Source organism: Periplaneta americana, chromosome 16, assembly GCF_040183065.1.
Source record: "Periplaneta americana isolate PAMFEO1 chromosome 16, P.americana_PAMFEO1_priV1, whole genome shotgun sequence".
NCBI lineage: Eukaryota > Metazoa > Arthropoda > Insecta > Blattodea > Blattidae > Periplaneta > Periplaneta americana.
Genome location: NC_091132.1, coordinates 184,928,482 through 184,952,344, shown reverse-complemented (window position 1 = coordinate 184,952,344; position 23,863 = coordinate 184,928,482). Strand labels below are relative to the sequence as shown.

The 23,863-nt window shown below is 34.7% G+C and overlaps 1 protein-coding gene across 1 annotated transcript in view; it reads right to left on the bottom strand.

The window, feature by feature from the left end:
* Nucleotides 1–19,994: 19,994 nt before the first annotated feature.
* The window catches only part of Sou (required for meiotic nuclear division 5 protein souji), an 81,613-nt gene continuing 77,744 nt past the window's right edge, over nt 19,995–23,863 (bottom strand). The window contains exon 9 of the mRNA XM_069815362.1: nt 19,995–20,205. Coding sequence (XP_069671463.1) covers nt 20,142–20,205 — 64 coding nt within the window. The 3' untranslated portion in view covers nt 19,995–20,141. The remainder of the gene's footprint in view (nt 20,206–23,863) is intronic.

Genomic DNA, 23,863 nt, shown 5'->3' with positions numbered 1-23,863 from the left:
TACCAGACAATTACAAAATACAATTTTTATATTTATAAACTATATCTACTACTTACACAGATTATTTAAAGATGAGTTTCCTCGTCATCACTTACGGTTATCAAAAAACACTGATTGGCGACACTGAGGAATATGGCTGGAAACATTACTAAATACCAACTCTGATTAAACATTACTGCCGTGCTGAACGAACTTAATGTTATTACGAAAGTCATTAAGTATAAATTCATGTAATTTACAACCGGAATGTTATGATCCCGTAAGCAGCAACCGTAAATACATATAACTGAGAGCCGTAAATTTTTATAAATTTATTGAATCCACATTGGCAACCCTGGCTGCTAAACATGGAGAAATTGTTCCTGGAGCGCCTCTCGAGTGATGATGATGATGATCTATTCTCGTGTTCCATAATTAGGAGGTTCGAGTCACGTCCTTACTTGAAAAACTTCCTCCACATACACAGGCCGATTGTAAACAAAAAAAAAAAAAAACTAACAATAAAAATAGAGTCCAGCGTATCAAGGCATAGATCCAGAAACAAATTTGGTTAGTTTCTATGGATCCACGGACCTCAGACAGGTGTGGCCTTCCATTCTTATTGGGGGTTGAATATGTACAATACAACCACCAACTATTAAAGCCAGGGTGTCCTCAAATAGTAATTTGCTCATCATGTTGATTCCCAAAGCAAAATATATTAGTTTGGGTACAGAAATGTAAAAACATAATTTTCCTATCCGATTCTAAAGCTGCAATCCAAGCCATCAGTTTAACTACATCCACTAAAATGGGAAAAAAATTAAAGAACTCTATTACATGGTAAAACAAATTCAAAATTTAAATAAGAATATTTTCTGACGGACAGTGGGTGGGGGGGGGGGCCCAATGTGGGTTGAATGATAATGAGAAAACTGTTGGCAAGAAAGGAATTATAAAACTACAACATTTCATACGAATCTATTAAATCAACACCAACCATCACAATTCAGTAATAAAACACATTGAATTCATTGAAAGATTTAAAATTAATTCTTGATCTACCTCGAAAAGCTGCTGTGGTCATGTTCAGGTTGGTCACGATTGCTTTAGTGAACACTTATCACTGAATCGGTTTATTGACTTCTCCTAAATGCTCGTTATGCACAAAGGAACAGAATACGGACATGGAACACGTGACAAATTGCGAATCTCTCGAGGCTTTTGTGGATCTTACGGCAAAATATTGGGAAGCAAGAAGGAAGATAACTTCATTATTAGATCCTAGATATACTAGGATTGCCAACTTTTTTTTAGAAGAAAACACGAGAGACTAAGAAATCGACAAAATTTCACATATAAAATAGACAAATTATTTGTATTAGTTATTGAAAAACAACTTTATTCTACACTTGGCCAGTTAGGCTTAAATTAAGAGTATTTTAAGACAGATTTTGTCTCACGTAATAGTTGAAGTCGACTGCAGTTTTTAGCTCTGATTTGATAATTGTGGCATGCTCATGTTTCGAACATCTGTCCAATTATTGTTCATGAGACGAAATGTATGAGGATTACAACTTGGTATGTTTAAAACAAAACTAGCTAGTATTTCCAAATGTTGTTGTTTTCTAATGCCAGGCGTTTGACAATAAAGTCATTTGACCTCTTGCACTCCAATATTTTTCAAAGATATTATCATGGTCAGCCACTGAACCACAGATTTTGAGGTGATCCGAATCCATTTCTTGGTTTGAGTTGCACAATGGGCAGTTAGGGGACTGATATATTCCAATTCTATGCAGGTGCTTGGCCAAACAGTCATAGCCTGTTGCCAATCTAAATGTAGCTACAGACGATTTTCGTGGTAAATCGGGAATTAACTGTGGATTATGATGCAAAGTTCCATTTTTTCCCTTGGGATTGTGTTATCAAATTTTGTTTGTTGAAGTCTAAGTATGTAGATTTAATAAATCTTTTCACAGAGTAATACGTAGACTTAGTAACAGGTCTGTAAGTAGCAGTGCTGCCCTTCTTTGCTAAAGCATCCGCATTCTCGTTTCCCAGGATTCCACAATGGGATGGTATCCATTGGAATACAATTCTTTTATTGAGTGTTATTAATTGAGAGAGCATTTTAGTTATTTCTGCTGTTTGAGATGAAGGTGTGTGTTTAGAGACTATTGATAGAATAGCTGCTTTGGAGTCTGACAATATAACTGCATTTTTAAATTTATTGATGTGGCATAGAAGATTCCTGAGACTTTCACTTATTGCAACGATTTCTCCATCAAAACTTGTTGTTCGATATCCAAGAGATCTATAAAGTGAGAAGAGACAGCACGTAACACCTGCACTGGCACCTTGTTCCCTGGAGATCAAGGATCCGTCAGTGTATAAATGAAGCCAGTTTTGTGGAGGGTACCTAATATTAATTGTCTCTAAAGACAATTGTTTCATTATTTCAGTGTTTACTTCTGATTTCAGTATTTCTTCTGTTAAATTTAGATTATATTCTATATTTAATAGAGTTAAAGGGTTTGGTTTAATTTGTAGGTTTTCTTTTAAATTCGGAATATTGATTTTCTGTTTAATTCTTGAACCATGGATATGAAACTTTTTGAGTTTTCAATCTACAGAGAGGACTGTATGAATGCCAATTGTTTCCTGGTAATCTGATAAGTTTTTCATATTGAATCAGTGCTTTTTCTTCTATTGTCATTTTGATGCTGTTAATATTAGTGAGGAATCTCATAGAATGTATCGGAGTTGTTTTGATTCCACCAGTAATGAGCCTGAGAGCTTGGTTTTGGACATATTCTATGTCGTTTATGAAAGGTGAAGTAATTAAAATTTCTCCGCAGTATGTCAGCACTGGCTGTATAAACATTGTATTTCCAAATGTATAACATTAACACAGTTTGATTTTAAACGGGTGAGCACTAAAACCCATTTCTGGCAAGCATTACTTTAATGCCTGTCTTGACCAACAGAATTCATCATATAATTAATCATCATTCACGGCAAAATCAAATGTTAAAATAAATATTTTTACATTATGCAGAAAACAGGACGAATGTCGTGAAGCACTCCGTCTTTCTGCCTTAGAAACATTAGAAATCCACTACCCACAAGACAAATGGCTGCATGTGTACACTGACGGCTCCCAAATAGAAAAACACGGGCCCACTGGAGCTGGAATTCATTGCCAACTGTTCTCTGCCTATCTCACTCTAGGCAACAACCATACAGCTTTTGATGGAGAAGTAAGAGCCCTATGTACTGCTGTGAAACAACTGTTGTGCAGGTCCTTCCCATTTCCAAACATTGTCCTCCTCAGTGACTCAAAAGCAGCGATATCTGCAATTGGAAACTACTTACTACAACCAGCTAATGATGACATTCAACAATGCAGAGAAGACATCAAGAAACTAAATAAAATTGTACATCTGCAATGGATACCTTCTCACTGCGGTATTGCCGGGAAAGAAGCAGCAGACTTTCTAGCAAAGAAAGGAACAACTATCCCCCTTTCATATTCTAACATGCTGCCATTCCATAGAGCAGGCGTCTCATTCATTCATTCATTCATTTATTTTATTCCATAGATCTTACATGAGCAATGAAGCTTTAAGATGTGGAACATGTCAACATTTTACAATATTACAATTACAATTTTTACAAATTTTTATAGTTTTACAATTTAGTAATTTTCTACAATTTTTACAATGTTGTACAATTTTTTTACATTTTGGCGAGATGTAGTGAGATGAAATGAGGTCCAAGGATTCGCCAAAATATTACCCGGCATTTGCCTTTTCGGTGGGGGAAACCTCGGAAAAACCCAACCAGGTAATCAAATCAAAGGGGGTAATCAAATCAAAGGGGTTGATGCCAAGGACTCGCCATAGACCATCCGGCTTCAGCCCCACGGCTGTGGAAAACCTCGGAAGAAACCAAAGTCCAAAGGGGGATCCAACCCAAGCCCGAACGCAGCTCCGGATCAGCAGCCCAGCGAGTCTGCCGACTGAGCTACATCGATGGCTCTACTAAAAGTATACAATACATAGCCAATCAGATTATTAAATTTACAAACGCAAACGATCATTCATAAGTTTAGCTATATTATAATACAAAACGATTTAATTAAATTTAAGGCATAAACAATTCAACCAGTTGTGATATACAGAAATTGATAATACATATCATGCAAACTACTTCAAATTACAAACACAAACAATTTATCAGTAGAGCTATATAGATTACTATTCAATTTAAAGCATATATAATTCATCGGCCAAAACTATACAAATATATACAATACAAAGTAGCATACTTTCATTAAGCTATACAAATTTGTGCAATTAATATCAAGTAGATTAATTCAATTTATAATCATAAACAATTCATCAGTTGAGCTATACATATTACCATTCAATTTACAGTAGGTCTATATACAATTCATCATTAGAGCTACACAGACTAGTAATCATTTTAAGAACATATACAATTCATCAGCCAAACTATACAAACATATACAATCAACTTAGTTCAATTTACAAACTTATTTTCGTTAAGCTATACAATTCATATGAAGTAGATTAATTCAATTTATAAGCTTAAACAATTCATCAGTTGACCTATACAGTATACTATTCAATTTACAGTACATACAATTCATCAGTTATGCTAAACAAAAAATACAATACATAGTAAACAGATTAAGTCAATATAAAAACATATTTTAGTTGAGCTATATAAAATTGTACATGTCATTTAAGTAGAATAATTCAATTCACAAGCATAAACAATTCATCAATTGTGTAGAAGGTATGAGTATGTAGAAATTTGGTTAATTCTTTTCTGAACCTTTTCTCGTTGTTCTTCAAATCTTTAAGATAATTAGGCAGTGCATTAAAGACTGTTATACATGAATAGCGAACTCCTTTTTTAAAACAGCTTAGACTAACAGAGGGTAGATGAAGATCTGATTTATGTCTTGTATTAAAATGATGAATGTCTTGATTAGTACTGAATTTATCTTGGTTCTTAATATACAGCATCATTAGGGAAAGAATGTATTCACAAGGTAAAGTCAAGATTTCTAAGTTTCGGAAAATATTTTTACATGAGGTCCTTTTATGCACACCGGCCATTATTCTTATAGCTTTCTTTTGTAAAACAAAAACGTGTTTAGCTTCAGACGAGTTACCCCAGAATATTAATCCATATTTCATTACAGAGTGAAAATATGCAAAGTATGACATTTTAAGTAAGTTTATATCACCAATAGTAGATAAGGATCTTAATGCATAACAGGCAGAGCTCAATTTACGAGTAATACATTCTATATGCGTTTTCCAGTTCAAGTGATTATCCAATTCTAAACCAAGAAACTTTGTGCTTATAGATTCTTTGAGATGAGTTCCATTTAATCGAATACTGTAGGAAACCTGAGCATTATTGTGTGTACTAAATTTGACTGCACTGGTTTTATCAACATTAAGTGCTAGTTTATTTGCATGGAACCATTCATTCATTAGATTCAGCACTGTATTAGAACTGTTTATAAAATGATCGTCTTGTTTGCTTGAAATAATTACACTTGTATCATCTGCAAATAAAATTACATGGGATGAATTATTTATGGTCAAGGCTAAATCATTAATATAAACTAGAAACAACAACGGACCTAAAATTGACCCCTGCGGAACACCATGTTTAATATTTCTAAATTCTGAATAAGTAACTTTATGACTATTTGGTACATTTATTTCTACTTTTTGTTTTCTATTTGATAAGTACGATGTAAACCAACCCAACATCTCATCTTTAATACCATAAAACTTCAATTTTTTTACTAATATACTATGGTCTACACAATCAAATGCTTTAGCCAAGTCACAAAAAATCCCACCTCCATGTAGTTTCGAGTTTAATGAATTTAGTATTTCATCCACCAAACTAAAAGCAGCATTCTCTGTCGATTTTTGTTTTCTAAATCCAAACTGTTCTAAAACTAATATATTGTTGGACTCCAGGTAATGATATAATCTATTATACATAACTTTCTCAAACACTTTTGAAAATGTTGTTAATAATGATATGGGTCTGTAATTAGCAATAGTACATTTATCTCCCTTTTTGTATATTGGTTTTACTATTGAATATTTGAGTCTTTCTGGAAAAATACCACATTGCATTGACAAATTGCATAGATAGCTTAACGGAGGGGATAATATTTCAGAACAAGCTTTCAGAACTTTACTTGGAATTTCATCATATCCAGAGGAATATTTTGTTTTTAGTTGTTTTATCACATGCATGATTTCTGCTGCGGTAGTGGGAATAAATTTGAGACCTAAAAACTCAGTGTTAAATGCATCAGTTAGGTAACCAAGTGCAGCATCTTCTGCACAATCTTGAATGTTTAAGTTCTGAATAATATTTATATAGAAGTCGTTAAAATGATTTGCAATTGATTTTGGGTTATCTATTTTACTATCATTGATTTTAATGCAAGTAATATTTTCACTCTTTGAATATCGATTAGTTTCATTTTTAATAATATCCCAAATAGTTTTAATCTTATTATTTGAATTTTGTATTTTTTCATTCAGATACATTTTCTTTGCATCTTTTATAAGGCCAACGCATAAAAATTGTTACAGAGAGCAAATGTAGATAGCATAGTCAGCTGAAGAGATAAGCGCAATACCCGAAGATAGCCGATCGCTGATTCATGTCACACGCATGAGCAAGCTAAGTTGTAACTGTCGCGGGAGAAATTCCACAAAGCTGCACTTTTGATTTGTACTGTCACAATAGACGGTTGTTTTCGGAAGGAATAAAATTTCTTAAGTAGTTTACAGTAATAATAATAATAATAATAATAACTTTATTTTCTAATTATATATTAATGAGTAAAAAGAAATCTGAAGCATGAATAACCATACATGTTACGTAATTATTTAAGCACAAGGAACTGGCAACCCTACCGCATTATATCCTGGTCTAGTTGCCTCATAAGTGGTTTGTTGGTATCACTTGTGAGGTTCAGACCTTTCTTCAGACAGTTGACTAAACAACAACAATACTTCATTTCTAGTAAATGGTTTTTGGTATGTATTTTTTTAAGTTTATATTATATTTAATAAAATAAAATTCAATTAAATAGTAATAATAAAATTACAATTAAACATGTTGGTTGTTAAGGTACGCATTCTTACAATACGTCAATATTAATATAATAATTACAATAATAGTTAAATAATATGTTTCGTAATGTTTTCAATAATTAACAATACCAAAACATCTTAGAAATGCGCAATTATTTTAAATTAGAATTATTCAAATCTTAAATCCGGTCTCAAATTCTTTTCTAAAGTCCTTCAGTACTTCATTATATTTGTTACTGGTCTTGATTCAAATTAGGTAACAATTAGGTTAATGAAGTGGTAAATTGACTCCCACAATTTCACTTTCCCTTTCTTCATACATTTGCGGTAATAAGGACATTCTTTCTCGGAGATGGAGACATCGTAGCGGTTGCAGATGTCTATTCAAACGACGCGGTCAATGACGTCATCCAGAGATACACAAACTGCTCCCGCATCTTGTTTCACTCTTACATTAAAAAAGAGAGAGAGGAGGAAGTGCTCCGAGAAGGCCCTATTGAGACGTCTGCCATAGAGCATCTACAAATATAAGAAGTCGAGTGAGACAATGTTTCCATAAGAGTTTGGAGGACCAAATTAAAGATAAACACTGGAAGGACGCACTGAACTCCACTCTCCCCGAATGGCCCAGAAGAGAAGCTGTTGCGACGTTCATGACTGGCTAATCACCTCCACTGCCTGGGTGTATTATCCAGCCCCCACTGCATGCTCTGTGGATGTTCCGACACCATGGACTCAAACCACATTAAGACTTGTCCAGCACTTTCATCTCTCAGCTTTGTGGATAGGTACTGGGAGGCCAGAGAAAGAATGCAGCAGTGTTGACATCCTCTCCTTCATAGTTTCACTTGCACATTGTTCACTTTATTTCGTTTTCTTTCCTTTTAGTTTTTATCGCCATTGTACGGCCAATGACTCTAATAATGTGCCACTGCACTGAATTAAAAAAAAAAACATTATGCAGAAATAAGGGAGAAAAATGCTCGAAGAGAAGAATAATATGGGAGCCGGGAGACTTAAAAATTAGGGGCAAATACAGGAGATCCCAGGAAATACGGGAGGGTTGGCAACCCTAAGATACACATATGCACATAATTTGCTTCGATTTGCATATTTGTAACAGTTTAAATTTAAAACAACAAAAGTTTTCAAAATTCTTTATAGATACGGTATTCAGAAGAAAGGAACCTGGAACAACTGTACTGATGTTGCACGAACAACACAAGGGTTATGGTGAGGAAAACAGCAGGTGCAGTGACGCGTATCAAGATGGTTGCAGAAAATTGTAGAAGCAGGCATTGTATTTTACATCGTCAAGCATTAGCTGTGAAAAAAAATGCAACAGTCCCTCAAAATCGTCTTTCATGAAACAGTAAAGATTACAAATTTCAACAAATCGAGATTTCTCAATTCAAAGACTTTTCAAGTGAAGACATGGGAAACCTTCACAAATCCCTAATTCTCCATACAGATCTAAAATGGCTTACTTGTGGATGCACCTTATCACGAGTCTTCGAACTGAGGACTGAAGTACGAGCTTTCATCATAGACCATCACACTGAATTGGAAAATTGGTTGAGCAACCAACGATGGTTATTCATGCTCGCTGTTATTAAAAAATATATATATATGTATATATAACATATGAAAGCTAGTACCGGCACCAGAGTGCTGCATTGGAGTTAAATCACTCGCTTGAACTCGGTCGAATGTCGCACCCTCGAGTGAGATACGATCGGTCGTGATATGCTCGTAATAAATAGAAGCACAGTACAAGGTCATCTCACCGACATGTCTTATCTTGTATGGAAGGCGACAGATAAGATACACATATGTTTTGCTCACACGGTAAAAATAAGGCTTTATTTTCTGCGTTTATGACAAACGTCTAATGGAAGTACCAAAACAGTAACATGAAGTTATAAATAAAATACTATGAAAAACTTCGATATACAGTTTTTATTGCTAATTAATAATTATTCAATATTTGATTTGCCACATATATAATATGATAGGTCCATACATAGTGTTCCGCCTATATATTGCGACAATGTAGAAACGTTTTACAAAATATTATTGATATAGCAGTAGATTAATAACAATATTAGTACAGAGATAACGTCACAGAAAATATAATAAAACGAATAATCATGCTGCACAACTGTTACAGATGCAAAGATTGATACACTAATTATTAGAGATTATTATTACTACTAGAAAACTTGATACGGTTCTTGCATTATCGTGATTGTGTTCTCCGTTTATAATAATTACATTTACATCCAATAACATCTATCAGATGTGGCAAAAATAAAATCACTCCTGTGGGGGGAGGCGGGGGGGAAACATTTACCTACAACATTTATATTACATTTTAAAGCAAGTTTTGTAGTTGTACTATGGAGAGGTTAGTTAGTTTTGAAATGATAAACATCTATGATGTTACTACACAGTTCATCACTGTAACAAGAACGAATGTCTCACGCTCGGCTTATACCGTTCGAGGATTTATCGCTCGTGACAATTTTACCCATCATGCATGTGCGCTACCTATCGGATTATGCTATGAACTACTCGGCGCTCGAGCGAAAACATCTGATGCAGACCTCTGTATCTCATTCTACTCAGTGCACAGTGGTCCAGAACGCAAATCTGGAGGGATAAAATTAGCAACTTCTCTTGTATCCAACTAGGGTTGCCAACCATCCGGATTTTTTCCGGATTGTCAGGAAATCAGCCGTCTATGCAGGAAAAAAATTAAATTTTCAGGATGTTTAATGTCCGGAAACTGTCCACCCTACCCCATTATCTCCTGGCCTAGTTGCCTCATGAGAGATGTCTTATCAAGGGCGCCTGCAGAATCCAATCTCAGTGGTAGCAAGATAATTAGAAAATCAGAGGAAACGGGACGAGGAGAAAGTAAATTGAACATACAAAATGGCCAGTTCTGAAATATAAATTATCCTGCGCATATTCACAATTTGAAGCACTCACTTTTGTGAACTGTTTACCGAGGGTTTGAGAAAACATGTATCGAACTCATTAAAAAAAAAAAAAAAAAAAAAAAAAAAAAAAAAAAAAAAAAAAAAACTCGTAAAAATTAAAACTTGCTACCACTGGCTACCCCCTGTAGACACCCTTGTGCCTTATTGGTGTCACTTATGAGATTCAAACTTGTCTTCGGACTGTTGCCTAAACAACAACAACAACAACAACAATGTCCGAAATTTTGCTCATGCAATATTATATTTTGAAATTTCATATTGATTATTATTCATTATTAGAGATCACACATAGTTTTCAATGGCTTGGTAGTAAATCAATATTTGAATAACTTGAGCGATTCTGATGTGCATCTCTTTAAGAAGGAAGCACTGAATGTGTATCAGAGGGCCATTGACTATTTGCAAAAATGGTTTGATTACTATTCTTCACTTCTTAAGAAAATCACTTTTCTAAGCCTTAATGATACTTTCACATTCAGTGTCCTTACTGAAATTATGAATATAGAACTGGACTTTGAAAATGGTGATGCATTGTACCAAGAGTATTGCCTATTGAAAGAGATGATGCCGGTACTAAAAGATCTACCAGCTCCTCAAGAATGCTGAGACACTGTTTTGAAGACACGTAGTGTGCCAAACTTAAAGAAAATTGCTGAACACATACATGCTCTTCCAATTAGCAATGCTCATGTGGAGCGAGTTAAAAAAAATGAATCTCTCGACTGACAAGAGGAACCGAATGAGGCCAGAACTTGGAAAATCAGAACTCTTGGTAAAGACGAACTTTAATATGTCATATAGAGAATATTTTTGATTATGTTTCAACAAACAAAGAACTAATAAACAAAAACAAAGGAAGCAACAAGTATTCTTTCAAACAATGTTAATGTAGTGTGTGTAGAGACATGTATACTTTTCAATGTGTACAGACTTATGGCATGTTCTTTAATATAGGGCTACACCGCTACAACCAAATAATAACATGACAGTAATTCTAATTGTTTAATTCAGCATCAAAATTCATTAAAAGTTTATGTGCTTTTTTATTTTTTAATGTGTCCTGAATTTCCATCCTCTAGAGTTGGCAATCCTATATCCAACAGATTTTTATGAAACTTTGTTCAATAATTACAGATAGCATATGTTTTTTGTGTGGAAAGTCTAGTTATGTGCATACGATAGGAAGTACCCTATTACTAGGGATATATTTAGACAAAATTGATAACATTTCTCATATCCAACTGATTTTTATGAAACTTTGTATAATAGTTAGAGGGAGTATTTTTTTTTTTTTTGCGTGAAAACTCTAATTACGTGTGTACGATAAGAAGTATCCCTTTACTAGGGGTGTATTTAGATGAATTAATAACATCTCTTGTATCCAACTGATTTTTATGAAACTTTATACAGAAATTACAGAGAGGATATATTTTTCGTTTACAAACTCTGGTTACGTTTGTGTAAGAGTAACTGTCCCTTTACTGGGGGTGCATTTATAAAAATTAATAACTTCTCTCATATCCAACAGATTTTTATGAACTTTGAACAGAATTTGCAGATAAATTATATTTTTGTGTACAAACTTTCATTACGATTGTATAAGAGAAATGCCTCTTTATAGGGAGTGCATTTAAACAAAATTAATAACTTGTCTCCCACCTAACAGATTTTTATGAAGTTGCTGGTAGCATATATTTTTCGTGTACAAATTCCTGATTACGTTTGTATAAGAGGAACAATCCCTTCAAGAGGAGTGTATTTAGATATAATTAATTATATCTTTAACAGATTTTTACTAAAATTTGAACAGAAGTTAAGGGTAGTATAATCTTTTTCACAGTCAACTGACTTGCGAAACACAATTCTTCTTTCAAAGTTTCTCTGACAAGTAATTTTATCAGTCCGCACCTATTACGCTATCTTTATGAAAAGATTTATGCAGTCTTCCTACTTTTGAAGAATAGCCTCAAAGTGTTTTGAAGTTAAAGGGTTGTTATAACATATAAAAAAGGTGTTGTCAATCCATTCTTTTTAAAATTCTATATCATTATTCATAATAAACACAAAATTATTATTTTTTTTTTCAATGATTGTCAGTCACCAGCATGCACACAAGAGTTTCTGTTTTCTATCCAATATTATGTTTGAACATACTACATACCTTAAGCTAAAATTGGCAATAGAAATTTAACATTTAGTCCTTCACATTGCCCCTTCTTTCTTTCACACTGAATAACTGTCTTGCACTACATGCAAGGCCAACTGGCTGCAGGTCCAACTTCACGATAACATGGTGCTGATATACTGCTGCTTCTGCATTTAGTCTGTTTTGGTGTTTTAGTATGGTGGACACACACGCAGAAAATCCAGTTTCACACAGGTAGGTTCTCACGAAAGGAAGTAGTGCCTTAAGGGCACTTTTTGACTGACAATGACAATGCTGGTATTCTCTCCTTATGCTGCACCAAAATTCCACCAGGAGTTGTTTCTGAAATTGGGATAGTGGGTTGATTTCTAATGGAAGACTCTGAAGATTTACTTCATTTGTCTTCTGGCTTCGTTGACTGAAAACATGGCTGAGGAGTTCAAAGACAGCAATTACAAAAAAAGTTTAACAAAACTGTCATAAATCACTTTGGGTTTAAACCCTGGAGACTAGTTCTTTTATTTTCACAGAAAAACAATCAGGTAGCTGAATGTTAGACAGTTACCTTCAGTGTGACGCCTAATGCATGTACACTTGGTCAAAATGAAAGTGGCCAGTCTCTTGAGCAGCAAAAATTTTCTAAGTCCCTTCGAGTGAGCGTGCAGTTCACTACCGTAAACCTCTGTGCACCGCTTTAGTTAACTCCATAATACAAGGCGCTGATCTGGGCTACCTCCACAGCATGCTTCGAATCTCCGTAGTGAATTTTTTCTTTTGTCCTTTCTTTTATTTTTTGCAGCTCCTTTTAGTGTAATATAGCCAAATAATTTTGCTTGTGTTAATTCATATTACTTGCAGATAATTACAAAATTGGTGAATATTTATGGTTATAATTCCAGGAAATCAGGATATATTTTGTCATCAGAATTATGATTTTTCTTCTTGTTTACAATTAGTATGTTTAGGCCCTGATGATCATGGATTTAGATTAGTGTAATAATCATATTCCCTGTAGTACAATTTGCAAATTAATTATTGCCAATTATTTAGCCATCAACATATTTACTAAATAGGCAATAGAGTGCAAAGCAGCAGGGTTAATAAAATTAACACAGCATTTTAATATGAAAGCCTCTAATTGTCGTCTTTTGTGTTACTTCCATCTGGCGTCAAAAGTTTATATTAACAAGAAAAAAATAATAAAGCGAAAAGTATTCTAATGATAAAACATGACGAGAACCTGTTATGTTGTCACTGATGCATTTAAAAGGCAACAAAAAAAAGTTTAGCAACTCCACGAAGATTTGAACTTGCAATCTCACGAACTCATTGCTAACGCTCTACCAACTACGCTAAGAGTTTTACTGCAGTCAGAATGGCATTGTAACGAGCAACGGTCATACTCCACTTGAGAATCTGTTATGCAGTATATAGTGTTTGTGTTACAATATTCACTGTTTAAATACTCTGAACGATGTCTGTTTTAAATCTCGTATGTGAATTATTTTCTCGGAAGCTTTTAGTGATTAACAGTTGTGTTCCCCATTATAAGTACCAGAAGAATATACACAATCTTTTGAATAAAGCCTGGCTGTCCTGAGCGCTCACGGAAATACTCGATTCGAACTTAGTCTCTCAGATGCCAGCCACTTTCATTTTGACCAAGTGTACATAAATAAAAAAAGTTCAGGTCACATGAAATACCAAGGGTGGGTAAAATCTGCCCACAGACAAATACTTCCATTATCAGTCTGTTATATTTCAAATCTAAAACAGAACAAATTTGTATACTTATACTTTATCCTGTTAGAGACAAATAGAGGCAGGGTGAAAACTGTCAGATGTCAGTTATTGCAAAAAAAATTTTAGATAATAAAAATGGTGGGCAATTCTTGCCCAACCTTGGTAATGTTAGAGTTAAGTATTTATTAGTAATTACTTACACAACAAACTGTAGGTAGATTTAATGTGGACTTCCTGACACCCATTCGCCATGGTTATTGACTTGACTCTCTCAGAACCCGCAAGCAGTGGAAGCGAGTGCACGTAGGATTGTTCACACAGTATCTGTCCATTTACTAAGAATCAGCGACTATAAATTAACGTCTACCTTCTTATAAATCTTCTTCAGATGGATGACTGGCTGTTGCAGTCACTGAGAATTTTCTGGAGACAGTCCTGTTCTGTCACTACTTTATTAAGAAAAAATGTCTCATTATGTGCCCTCTTTATCACATCTGAAAATTAGAAATAGTTATTCTGAACCTTCCTATAAGTATATTTATCATTTTTAGGTCATTACTAGGGACCGAATCTATAGGTTTTTACCTTTTCTTTTTTCCAAACCCTTTAACTCTATTAAATATAGAATATAATCTAAATTTAACAGAAGAAATACTGAAATCAGAAGTAAACACTGAAATAATGAAACAATTGTCTTTAGAGACAATTAATATTAGTTACCCTCCACAAAACTGGCTTCATTTATACACCGACGGATCCCTGACCTCCAGAGAACAAGGTGCCGGTGCAGGTGTTACGTGCTGTCTCTTCTCACTTTATAGATCTCTTCGATATCGAACAACAAGTTTTGATGGAGAAATCATTGCAATAAGTGAAAGTTTCAGGAATCTTCCTTGCCACATCAATAAATTTAAGAATGCAGTTATATTGTCAGACTCCAAAGCAGCTATTCTATCAATAGTCTCTAAACACACACCTTCATCTCAAACAGCAGAAATAACTAAAATGCTCTCTCAATTAATATCACTCAATAAAAGAATTGTATTCCAATGGATACCATCCCATTGTTGAATCCTGGGAAACGAGAATGCGGATGCTTTAGCAAAGAAGGGCAGCACTGCTACTTACAGACCTGTTACTAAATCTACGTATTACTCTGTGAAAAGATTTATTAAATCTACATACTTAGACTTCAACAAACAAAATTTGATAACACAATCTCAAAGGAAAAAATGGAACTCTCTGCATCATAATCCACAGTTAATTCCCGATTTACCAAGCAAATCGTCTGTAGCTGCATTTAGATTGGCAACAGGCCATGATTGTTTGGCCAAACACCTGCATAGAATTGGAATATATCAGTCCCCTAACTGCCCATTGTGCAACTCAAACCAAGAAATGGATTCGGAACACCTCAAAATCTGTACTTGGCTGGCCATGATAATATCTTTGAAAAATATTGGAGTGCAAGAGGCCAAATGACTTTATTGTCAAACGCCTGGCATTAGACAACAACACCTTTTCTTTTTTATTCTCACTTATGGAGGAGAAGGATGGGTATTGACTCAGAGACAAAAACAAATGTTAAATGCAGTGAAAATGGATGGATTGCGTAGGAGTTGCCAAATCTCTAGATTACAAAGGGTTCCAAATGAAACAATACAGAATGTAATGAAACAAGAAGACATATTAGTGGAATGATTAGAAAAGAGAACATTGCAATGATATGACCATGTTCAGAGAATGCCAGAGGAAGATGGCCCAAATAGATCCTGTCATGGTCTCCATATGGGAGGAAGAAAAGGCAAAGCCCGCAGTACCTGGAGAGGTGGAGTAGCAGGGTAATGCAGGAGTGGAATTTGAAAGAAGGCGACTGGCAGGACAGAAGACTTTGGAGGATGGCAATAGGAGGCAACCCCTGAAAAGGGGAGACGTCATTAAAAAGTAAAAAAAGTAAAGTACCTATTATTTTCCTCACTTCTAAACTCATAATTTCTTAGATAATTTTCCGAATCATGGTCATAAGAGTCATATATGTAAATTCTGTTGAACCTAAAAATCTAAATTGGACCTTAAGAACTAAACAAACCTAAATCATAATTAATACGTATTTTTCTATATTTACTGCGTTTTATATAAATATATTTAGAAATTCTGATACATCTTATAAGTTTTATTCTCTTCTGCACTGGAGAAAGCGACCCAATCTGCGGTCTTTACCCCTTCAGTCTTTTGCTGTTTTGGATAAAATGGTTAACAGAGAATTCTGTCTTTCTTTGTATAGCGGGTCGTCCTCTAGAGACTTCACCCTCTCAAGGCACTGATTGGGACTGTATGTATTTTGAAATTTCCACCAATCGCAGATATGACATGCCAGTAGAAGGGGATGAAGTGACTGAATGTTCTCTTGAGGTGAATGAACTGCGAAAAAGTCGCATTGTTGAAATTCGTTAAGTTTTCGGGGATTTCCATTGATACAAGGCTGTGATTAAACATGTGCAGGTACGCACTGTGAACTTTTCTGAGATCTCTGTGCAATTTGTCTTATTCTGGTGCTTCTGGTATTAACATTGAATTTTTATAGTTTGTGTTTTGTTAAGCTATGCCAAAATAAGTGAAATCGTATTATGTCCACTGGTGGACAAACTTGAGTTTGATACATTTTCGTATACTGGGTGTTCAGTTCAAAGTATGTCATGGCTCGCTGTACGCCGTCATGTGGCTAGCCGATGAGCCTAGAGAATTCAATCTTCCTACACTTCCGCAAAGGTGTATAACCTAGGAGGCAGAGAAGTTGCCTAGCAAGTACGGCATTCATTCTGAAGAGTAAGTACCGATGCGTACGATAACGCCAGTAGTGGCAGGAATGTGAACTGTTTGGAAATACGTACTGTCGGGATATGGGGAGAGGGTTAAGACGATTACTTACGTATTTGTTGACATTAACTTCGACGGTCAACATGGACACGGAGTATTTGATTTGTGTTGTGGAATGTTACCGTACGCAACCGATGATAACAAATACCCTGCGTACGACTTGCCCGCGCAAAACACAGTTCGAAAGAGGTTATGATAGCACACAGACCGTACAGACCGCCATCTGTTGCTACGACGTTCAAGTTATACCGTACACGTTCTAAAGTTCAGATTGAAGAACGCCTTGAATAATAGGCAACTTCTCTGACATATTAGCTGAAACTCGCTTCAAATCGGTGACTCAACAACAGTGACGTCATGACACACTTTGAAATGAACACCCAGTAGTTTCGGATACAGTCTTTCACACTGTGAACCCTGATTGTATCAAGTCGTATTCACTAACAGTGTAAATGACTGCTTCAAAGTAGCAGTTGTTTCAAATCTTATTCAGTCCTTTATTGTGTGTTTCATATCGTAGTACGTCCAATATTCATGTTATAGAATAGATATGAATGCAAATAATTAATTACTTTCTTATGTTAGTGATACTGACAATCTGGCGCATTTTTCTCGAAAATGCTCCATATTCAAAGCAGACAATACAGTCTCATCCTTGCGAGCTGTGTGTGATAGAAGTTGTATCCAGTATGGATACAATACTGAAACATCATTCAAATCTTCAGGTTTTTACCTCTTTCTTACGCATCAGGGTATTTACTAATTCGTGGGCGGAGGGGAGTTGATTTCGGAGAAGGGAAATGAGCTGAAAACACCCTCGAATTTTTAAAATGTAAAATTACTGTTTCATTTTTTCTATGACCTATAGTAACTTATGGCGAAAAGGAATAGTAAAAAAACAGCAGCTTATTTTAATTGTGTGAAGCTTTAGATTTCTATGCTAACATCATCGATGCATGTGATAACTGGAAATGAGGATGATGATAGTATGGCAAATTGTGGCTGCTTAGAAGGAGGAGGATTCGAAAAAATGTGAAAAAGATTCAAACACCATGAATCCAGCTGGATGGATATTATGAACACCCTGTAGACCTACATCAAAATTTGTTTAATGGGTATATTTCTTTTTTGTATTAACAAAATAATGTTTTATTTAATAAAACAATATTAATGGTTTTTATGCAAACATTTATCTCACTAACATTCACGTGCATCAACGTCGATTAGTGTAACCATTGGATAAAATTGTCACCTAATCTCTGATTAAGCATTTTTACGGTGGATCGACCTCAGTTATGACTTAAATAGGAGGTTAACCACAGTAATCTGTAACCGGCCAAATATGAGCGGTTAAAGGAGATAACCAGCGATTAGTAGAGCAAGTAAAGCAAAATGGCGGCCAGAACCACAGGTGATTATTTCAAAGACGATTATTATTGTGCAGTACTTGAATTACTTGGATAGAGCGTGAGCGTGAAGGTTGTTTAGTGGAAAGAGAGAATTCTTACGAGGAATTAGGTGACAGAAAATTTCAGGAGGGATTTCGTTTATCAAAATCTACAAATGGATCACTTGAAATAACACAAGAAATCATATTTCTCCTACGGATCGGCTGCTTATATTACGATTCTATGTAACTGTTATTTTTCTGTATTTTAAGAGGGAGTACTCGAATAGCGGTATCTCTTTCTCTGGCTGAACAAAGAGAGGTTATGGATGGATCTTAGGATAATACACAATTCCCTGGAGTAAATGGGGTCCAAGATCGTACACACATTCCTACCAATCTTCTGCATCCTTTTCCTTTATGGATATTCCATCTTTTTTTATAATACATTTAAATCTAGTAATTAAGTCTATCGATACTTTAACCTAACATTGGGATATAATCATTTTTGGATTCAATTTTCCATTTTGTACGATTTTAACCTAACAGTACTGAAAAACAAAGAAATGTAACTCACAAATATAACAGCGCCCAAAGGCAAACAAATGCAACGCGAAAATGTAGGATACGTTCATTTCGATGTAGAACATAGTGAGCGCAGTCATTTTTAGACGTTGACTATTATCTTTGCAGCGGTATGGATGCTTTCCTTTAGTCATTTTGTAGAAACAATGTACCATCATAGACTTTACCCTGGTTAAATGAGGTGTCAGCTAGCCATGTTTTAGTAATCGGGGATTATGAATGGTGCACATAAATTACATTTTAACCACGGCTACTGTTTAACCGTCGTTTCGTAATCTATGATTACTGCGTTTTTAATCAATGTTGATGCACTTCGCCATAAAGATTTCATGACAGCAGAAAGAAGTTATGAACACTCTGTATATCAAAATGTTTAATGTTGAAATTGTAATTTTATATTAACAGATAATGTTTTTCTTTAATAACAAGAATAATTATTGGTTATTTTATGTATTTTCCTAATTAAAAATTTTTAACATCTATACAATTATTGGATCAAAACGTATTATGTCCAACACATTTCCCTTCAATTTGAAGAACAGAATTGAAAAGTGATTTCATTTTTTCAAGTTCCTTGAAGTACTCCTCAAGCGTAATAACGTCATATTTTTCACTTTGTGAAAAATTACCCAGATTAGGAGTAATCAGTTTTTCGTTCTTCCTGTAAAATTTTGTTTCTTGGACATAATATGATTTGAAACGATGCTCCTCATTTATTACGACAGTGGATTGGAATTGATTCCATTTTTACCACCGAGGGAAAAGTTATGTTATTTGAAATTAGTTGTAAGCATACATTTTTAATAATCATGTAATTTTTGCGACCCCTTTCACAGTTTGGACAAAAAAACCTAAAAAAAAAGAAAAAAACTATTACACCTATTCCAGTGACCTAAAATGGGACTTCTTAAAAACCTAAAAATTCGGTCCCTAGCCATTACCTTCTGAGACCTGTTCATCATTATCTCCAATCTGAAACAATATCCTCAAAATCAGTAATTCCTAAAACACTTTCCCTCGCTGTTAGAATCCAGGGCTTAAAAACTGGAATATTTCAGGATTTTGGACTGGACTGCTTACTGTAGGGTGAGACAGTATCAAGTATGTTCGTTCTTATGCAAATTTTATTACTACATATGTACAATTAAATTTAAGTGCAGGAAGTATAAAAAATGATAACATAAAATTATCAGACATAGTCAGTTTGCCACCTACCACTAACATAAATAAGAACACACGAGCAGTTAGAAGTAGATGAGGCGTGCATCGGATGGGTTCTGCTCCACTGGGCAGTAGGGGCATTTCAACCTGCAACAAGCACATAGAAACACATTCACCACAATGAAAAAGCTATCTGCTCCTAAATATGGGAGTCCGAAAGACAAAGTACACTTAAAGGCTCGTTTCCACTATTAAACATTTAACAACATGATTGTTTGACCAAGCACCTGCATAGAATTGGAATATATCAGTCCCCTAACTGCCCATTGTACAACTCAAACCAAGAAATGGATTCGGAGCACCTCAAAATCTGTGCTTCAGTGGCTGACCATGATAATATCTTCGAAAAATATTGGAGTGCAAGAGATCAAATGACTGGCATTAGAAAACAACAACAACATGTTAAATATAACATATTGAATTTGACATGTATATGGACATTTCAAGTCTCAATTGACTTAACATGTTGACTGAGTATGTTGAAGTTAACACTTTTAACATGTTGGCGTGTTTTCCAGCAGCAATGGAAAACATGTCAAGTCAATTCATTTGCTCGTGCAGCGTCGGTACTGTTCGGCAAAGTTCGTACAGTTTCCATAGCATCAACTAATTTCCGATTTTGTGGCGCGTATCTTGATCATTTTTATACTATCATTGGTCCTTGGTGTTGGCTGTAAGTTGTTCGAAGTAATGGAGTGGACGAAAGAAGATACATTAGAATAAAATTAATGCACTGATGGAAAGCCCTTGTTTGTGGGATGCGTCTGCAAAAGAATACACGGGCAAAACTAAGAAGGCTGACTGTTTTAGAGAACTGGAATTATATTATTTAATTGATCTCGAAAATACAATAGAGAGTTTTCGCACTCTCGTACGCTAAACGTTAATGCTATGTTGACGTCAGTAATGGTCGTATTTGGTGATGTACGTTAACGTTCGTAAAACTTCGGAAAGAATAATTATACGATATTACCCTCATCTTTAACATCTATCATGTCGTAAGTCCTATGATAGTCAATCAATCGCACTTTAATTTTTTTAATTGAGATGAAATGGGTGCTCTTAAATTGTGTCTTTCTTCGATGTAACAGGAAGTATTTTTGCAGCACTATATTAAAATCGTGTTCTGACATTCTCAGCAAGTTTTTGAATCCAAATCAATCTTCAATTTTAAGCTCGCTTAGAAAGTCTTCTGCATAATGTCTTACTAAGATATTGCCGCATTCACATTCTCATTTTCTTCCTTTTCAAGGCCTTGTAACAAGCAATAGAGGCAATTACAAAAGTCAAATCATCATCCGAGTCCATTGTCCAAGGTTTGAAAATAAAACACTACCTACATTAAAATCTCATAGACTGTTTATGGTGGACTACGCAAAGAAAGTCAATTTTAACATGTTTAACAGTGTGGACAAAGTGTTAAATAAAATTAGCATTAACATGTTCAATCAACATGTTGGGATGTTAATGGTAAACAATTTAACATTTAACATGTTGTTGTTAAGTGTTTAGTATTGGAGACGAGCCTTAAGAACACAAGTTAGTAATTCTATTGCACTCTGTGACTAAAAAGTATCATATACAAAAATTAATTTTTTGACTTCTATTGACAGGCTCCTGAAACTTATATCATCTATTAAACACATCTCTTTCAATACGAAAATGTGGGAATGAATCCTCTGGGAGTTTTTGTTTATGAATACCAGATTTTTAAAGTATGAAGTGCATGGACAAAAAAGTTTCAATATTAATAGGTACCGTAATTTCCCATAACTATGGTCCAGGCACCCAACTATGGTCCAAAACGCATTATGTACTACTTAGTCCCCCAAGAGTTCGGTGTTTGCCATTTAAGGCGTCACTGTGATGGAATTATGTTCCCCATACATGCTTCTATCTACCATTACACGTGGCAATGTTATGGATGCTTAACAAGGTCAGTGTGCATCGTTCTATTGAATGTGTGAAGACACGAAATCATTCAGTTTGTGATTGTCTGTTTTATTAAGCTCTCCTCTGTAGAACTGGTACGTTATAGATATGAGATTCTTTGTACAATTAAACCTGGCCATATAGTGTTTACTTTCAGGTAATAATTACACTGGCAGAGGTTAAGGACTCTGCGTGAAAAATGTTTAACCTCAAGGCTAGAAGTCAGTCCTCAACTATGTACCACAATTTTTCGTGGACCATAGTTGTATTTCATTTTGAAATATTTGTTTCACTAAAATGTGATCAATGTGATTATTTACTTCTGCAAATACGGTATCTCAGTATATTCTAAAACACAATTTAACATTATAGTCAAGTAAACAAAGAAACAGGCTGTTTCAGCATCACTGGTACTAGCACGAATGATGGTCCGGTAAAACGAAAACTTCAGGGTAGAAGGAAAACAACCGTCCCTGTAAGTGACTATGAGAGCGATGATATTGAATTGGATACAGATTATGATTCAATTTCAGAATTACAAGAGAAGTGGAGATTCAAAGGATCGAAATAAGCCTAATGAATGTAGTTCTCAGTACGATAAATAAACATTATCAGTGAATTTATTTGCATAATATTTTGCTAAGAATGTGTTAGGTAGAGCATGAAAGTCAAGGAATATTATGGACAGTAAAAAAGTCGATCATATGAGAATGGGTACTTACGAGCTGCTAATTCATTATAAAAAGTGAATCTGATACAGATTAATTTTATTTCCTAGAACATATCCATCTATAAAATTCAATAATATATTAATACATTAATTAATATTATTTTAAACTCTCCAGCAATATCCTTAGCATTTGCGCTCTTTTCAAGGCATTGACTGATATTTACTTTTTCAGAAATATGGTACCGGTACTCAGACGTGACATGATGTTTTACCGGTATGTGAGGGTTTGAATTCTCGTCACAACAGACCACGTATTGTTTTGCTGGTTTCTTTAGAATTAATAGCATTCTACTAAATAGGTGGAACAGTATATGCATAACTGAGTTATATGTGTATTTATTTCACCAAAATCATATACAATTTGTGTATCATTTGTTAATGGTGATCTGTTACATTTCTGCTTTCCAGGAAACCACCCTTAACTACATTTTACTCTTCATAACTATCCCTATATTCTATACTACATGTAATCATTATAGTTATTTATTAACAAAAACTCTTTCCATTTAGTTAATATTTCTTTTATACATAGGCTATCTTTATATTTTAGTTTTCCTTTCCTATTTTTTCTGTACTATATACAAAAATTTTCCGAGTTCCCTTAATTTTCTTTCATTTACTGTTCTATATAATTTCCTATATGCTATTTCTACATTTAGTTTTAGTAATGCTTCCTGAATAAAAATTTGTCTTGTTCGTTCATTTTCTGAACAAGATAGCAAAATGTGTAATGCGTCTGCTTTTCTATTACATAAAGGACATATATCTTTTCGTATGTCTCCTGTTCTATTTTTTAGCTTCCAAATTCCCAATCTCCACCACGCTAGAGTCGGCGGCAATTCGGAAGGTGGTAGTCTGCTAGCGTTTGCGTCGAGAGAGACAGATAGAGAGAACAAGGCAGCGTACAACATTGCCACATCGTACTTCACGAGCACGTGCAATACAAATAACGCAGGAGAGAATTTAAATTATCAAAAGACAATAATGACCTTAGCCGTTGATCACTGTAAGCATGACACCAAACAAACCCTCTTTCCTTCACTAACAATATTCTTTGCACGGTTCTCAATCCCACACCACATG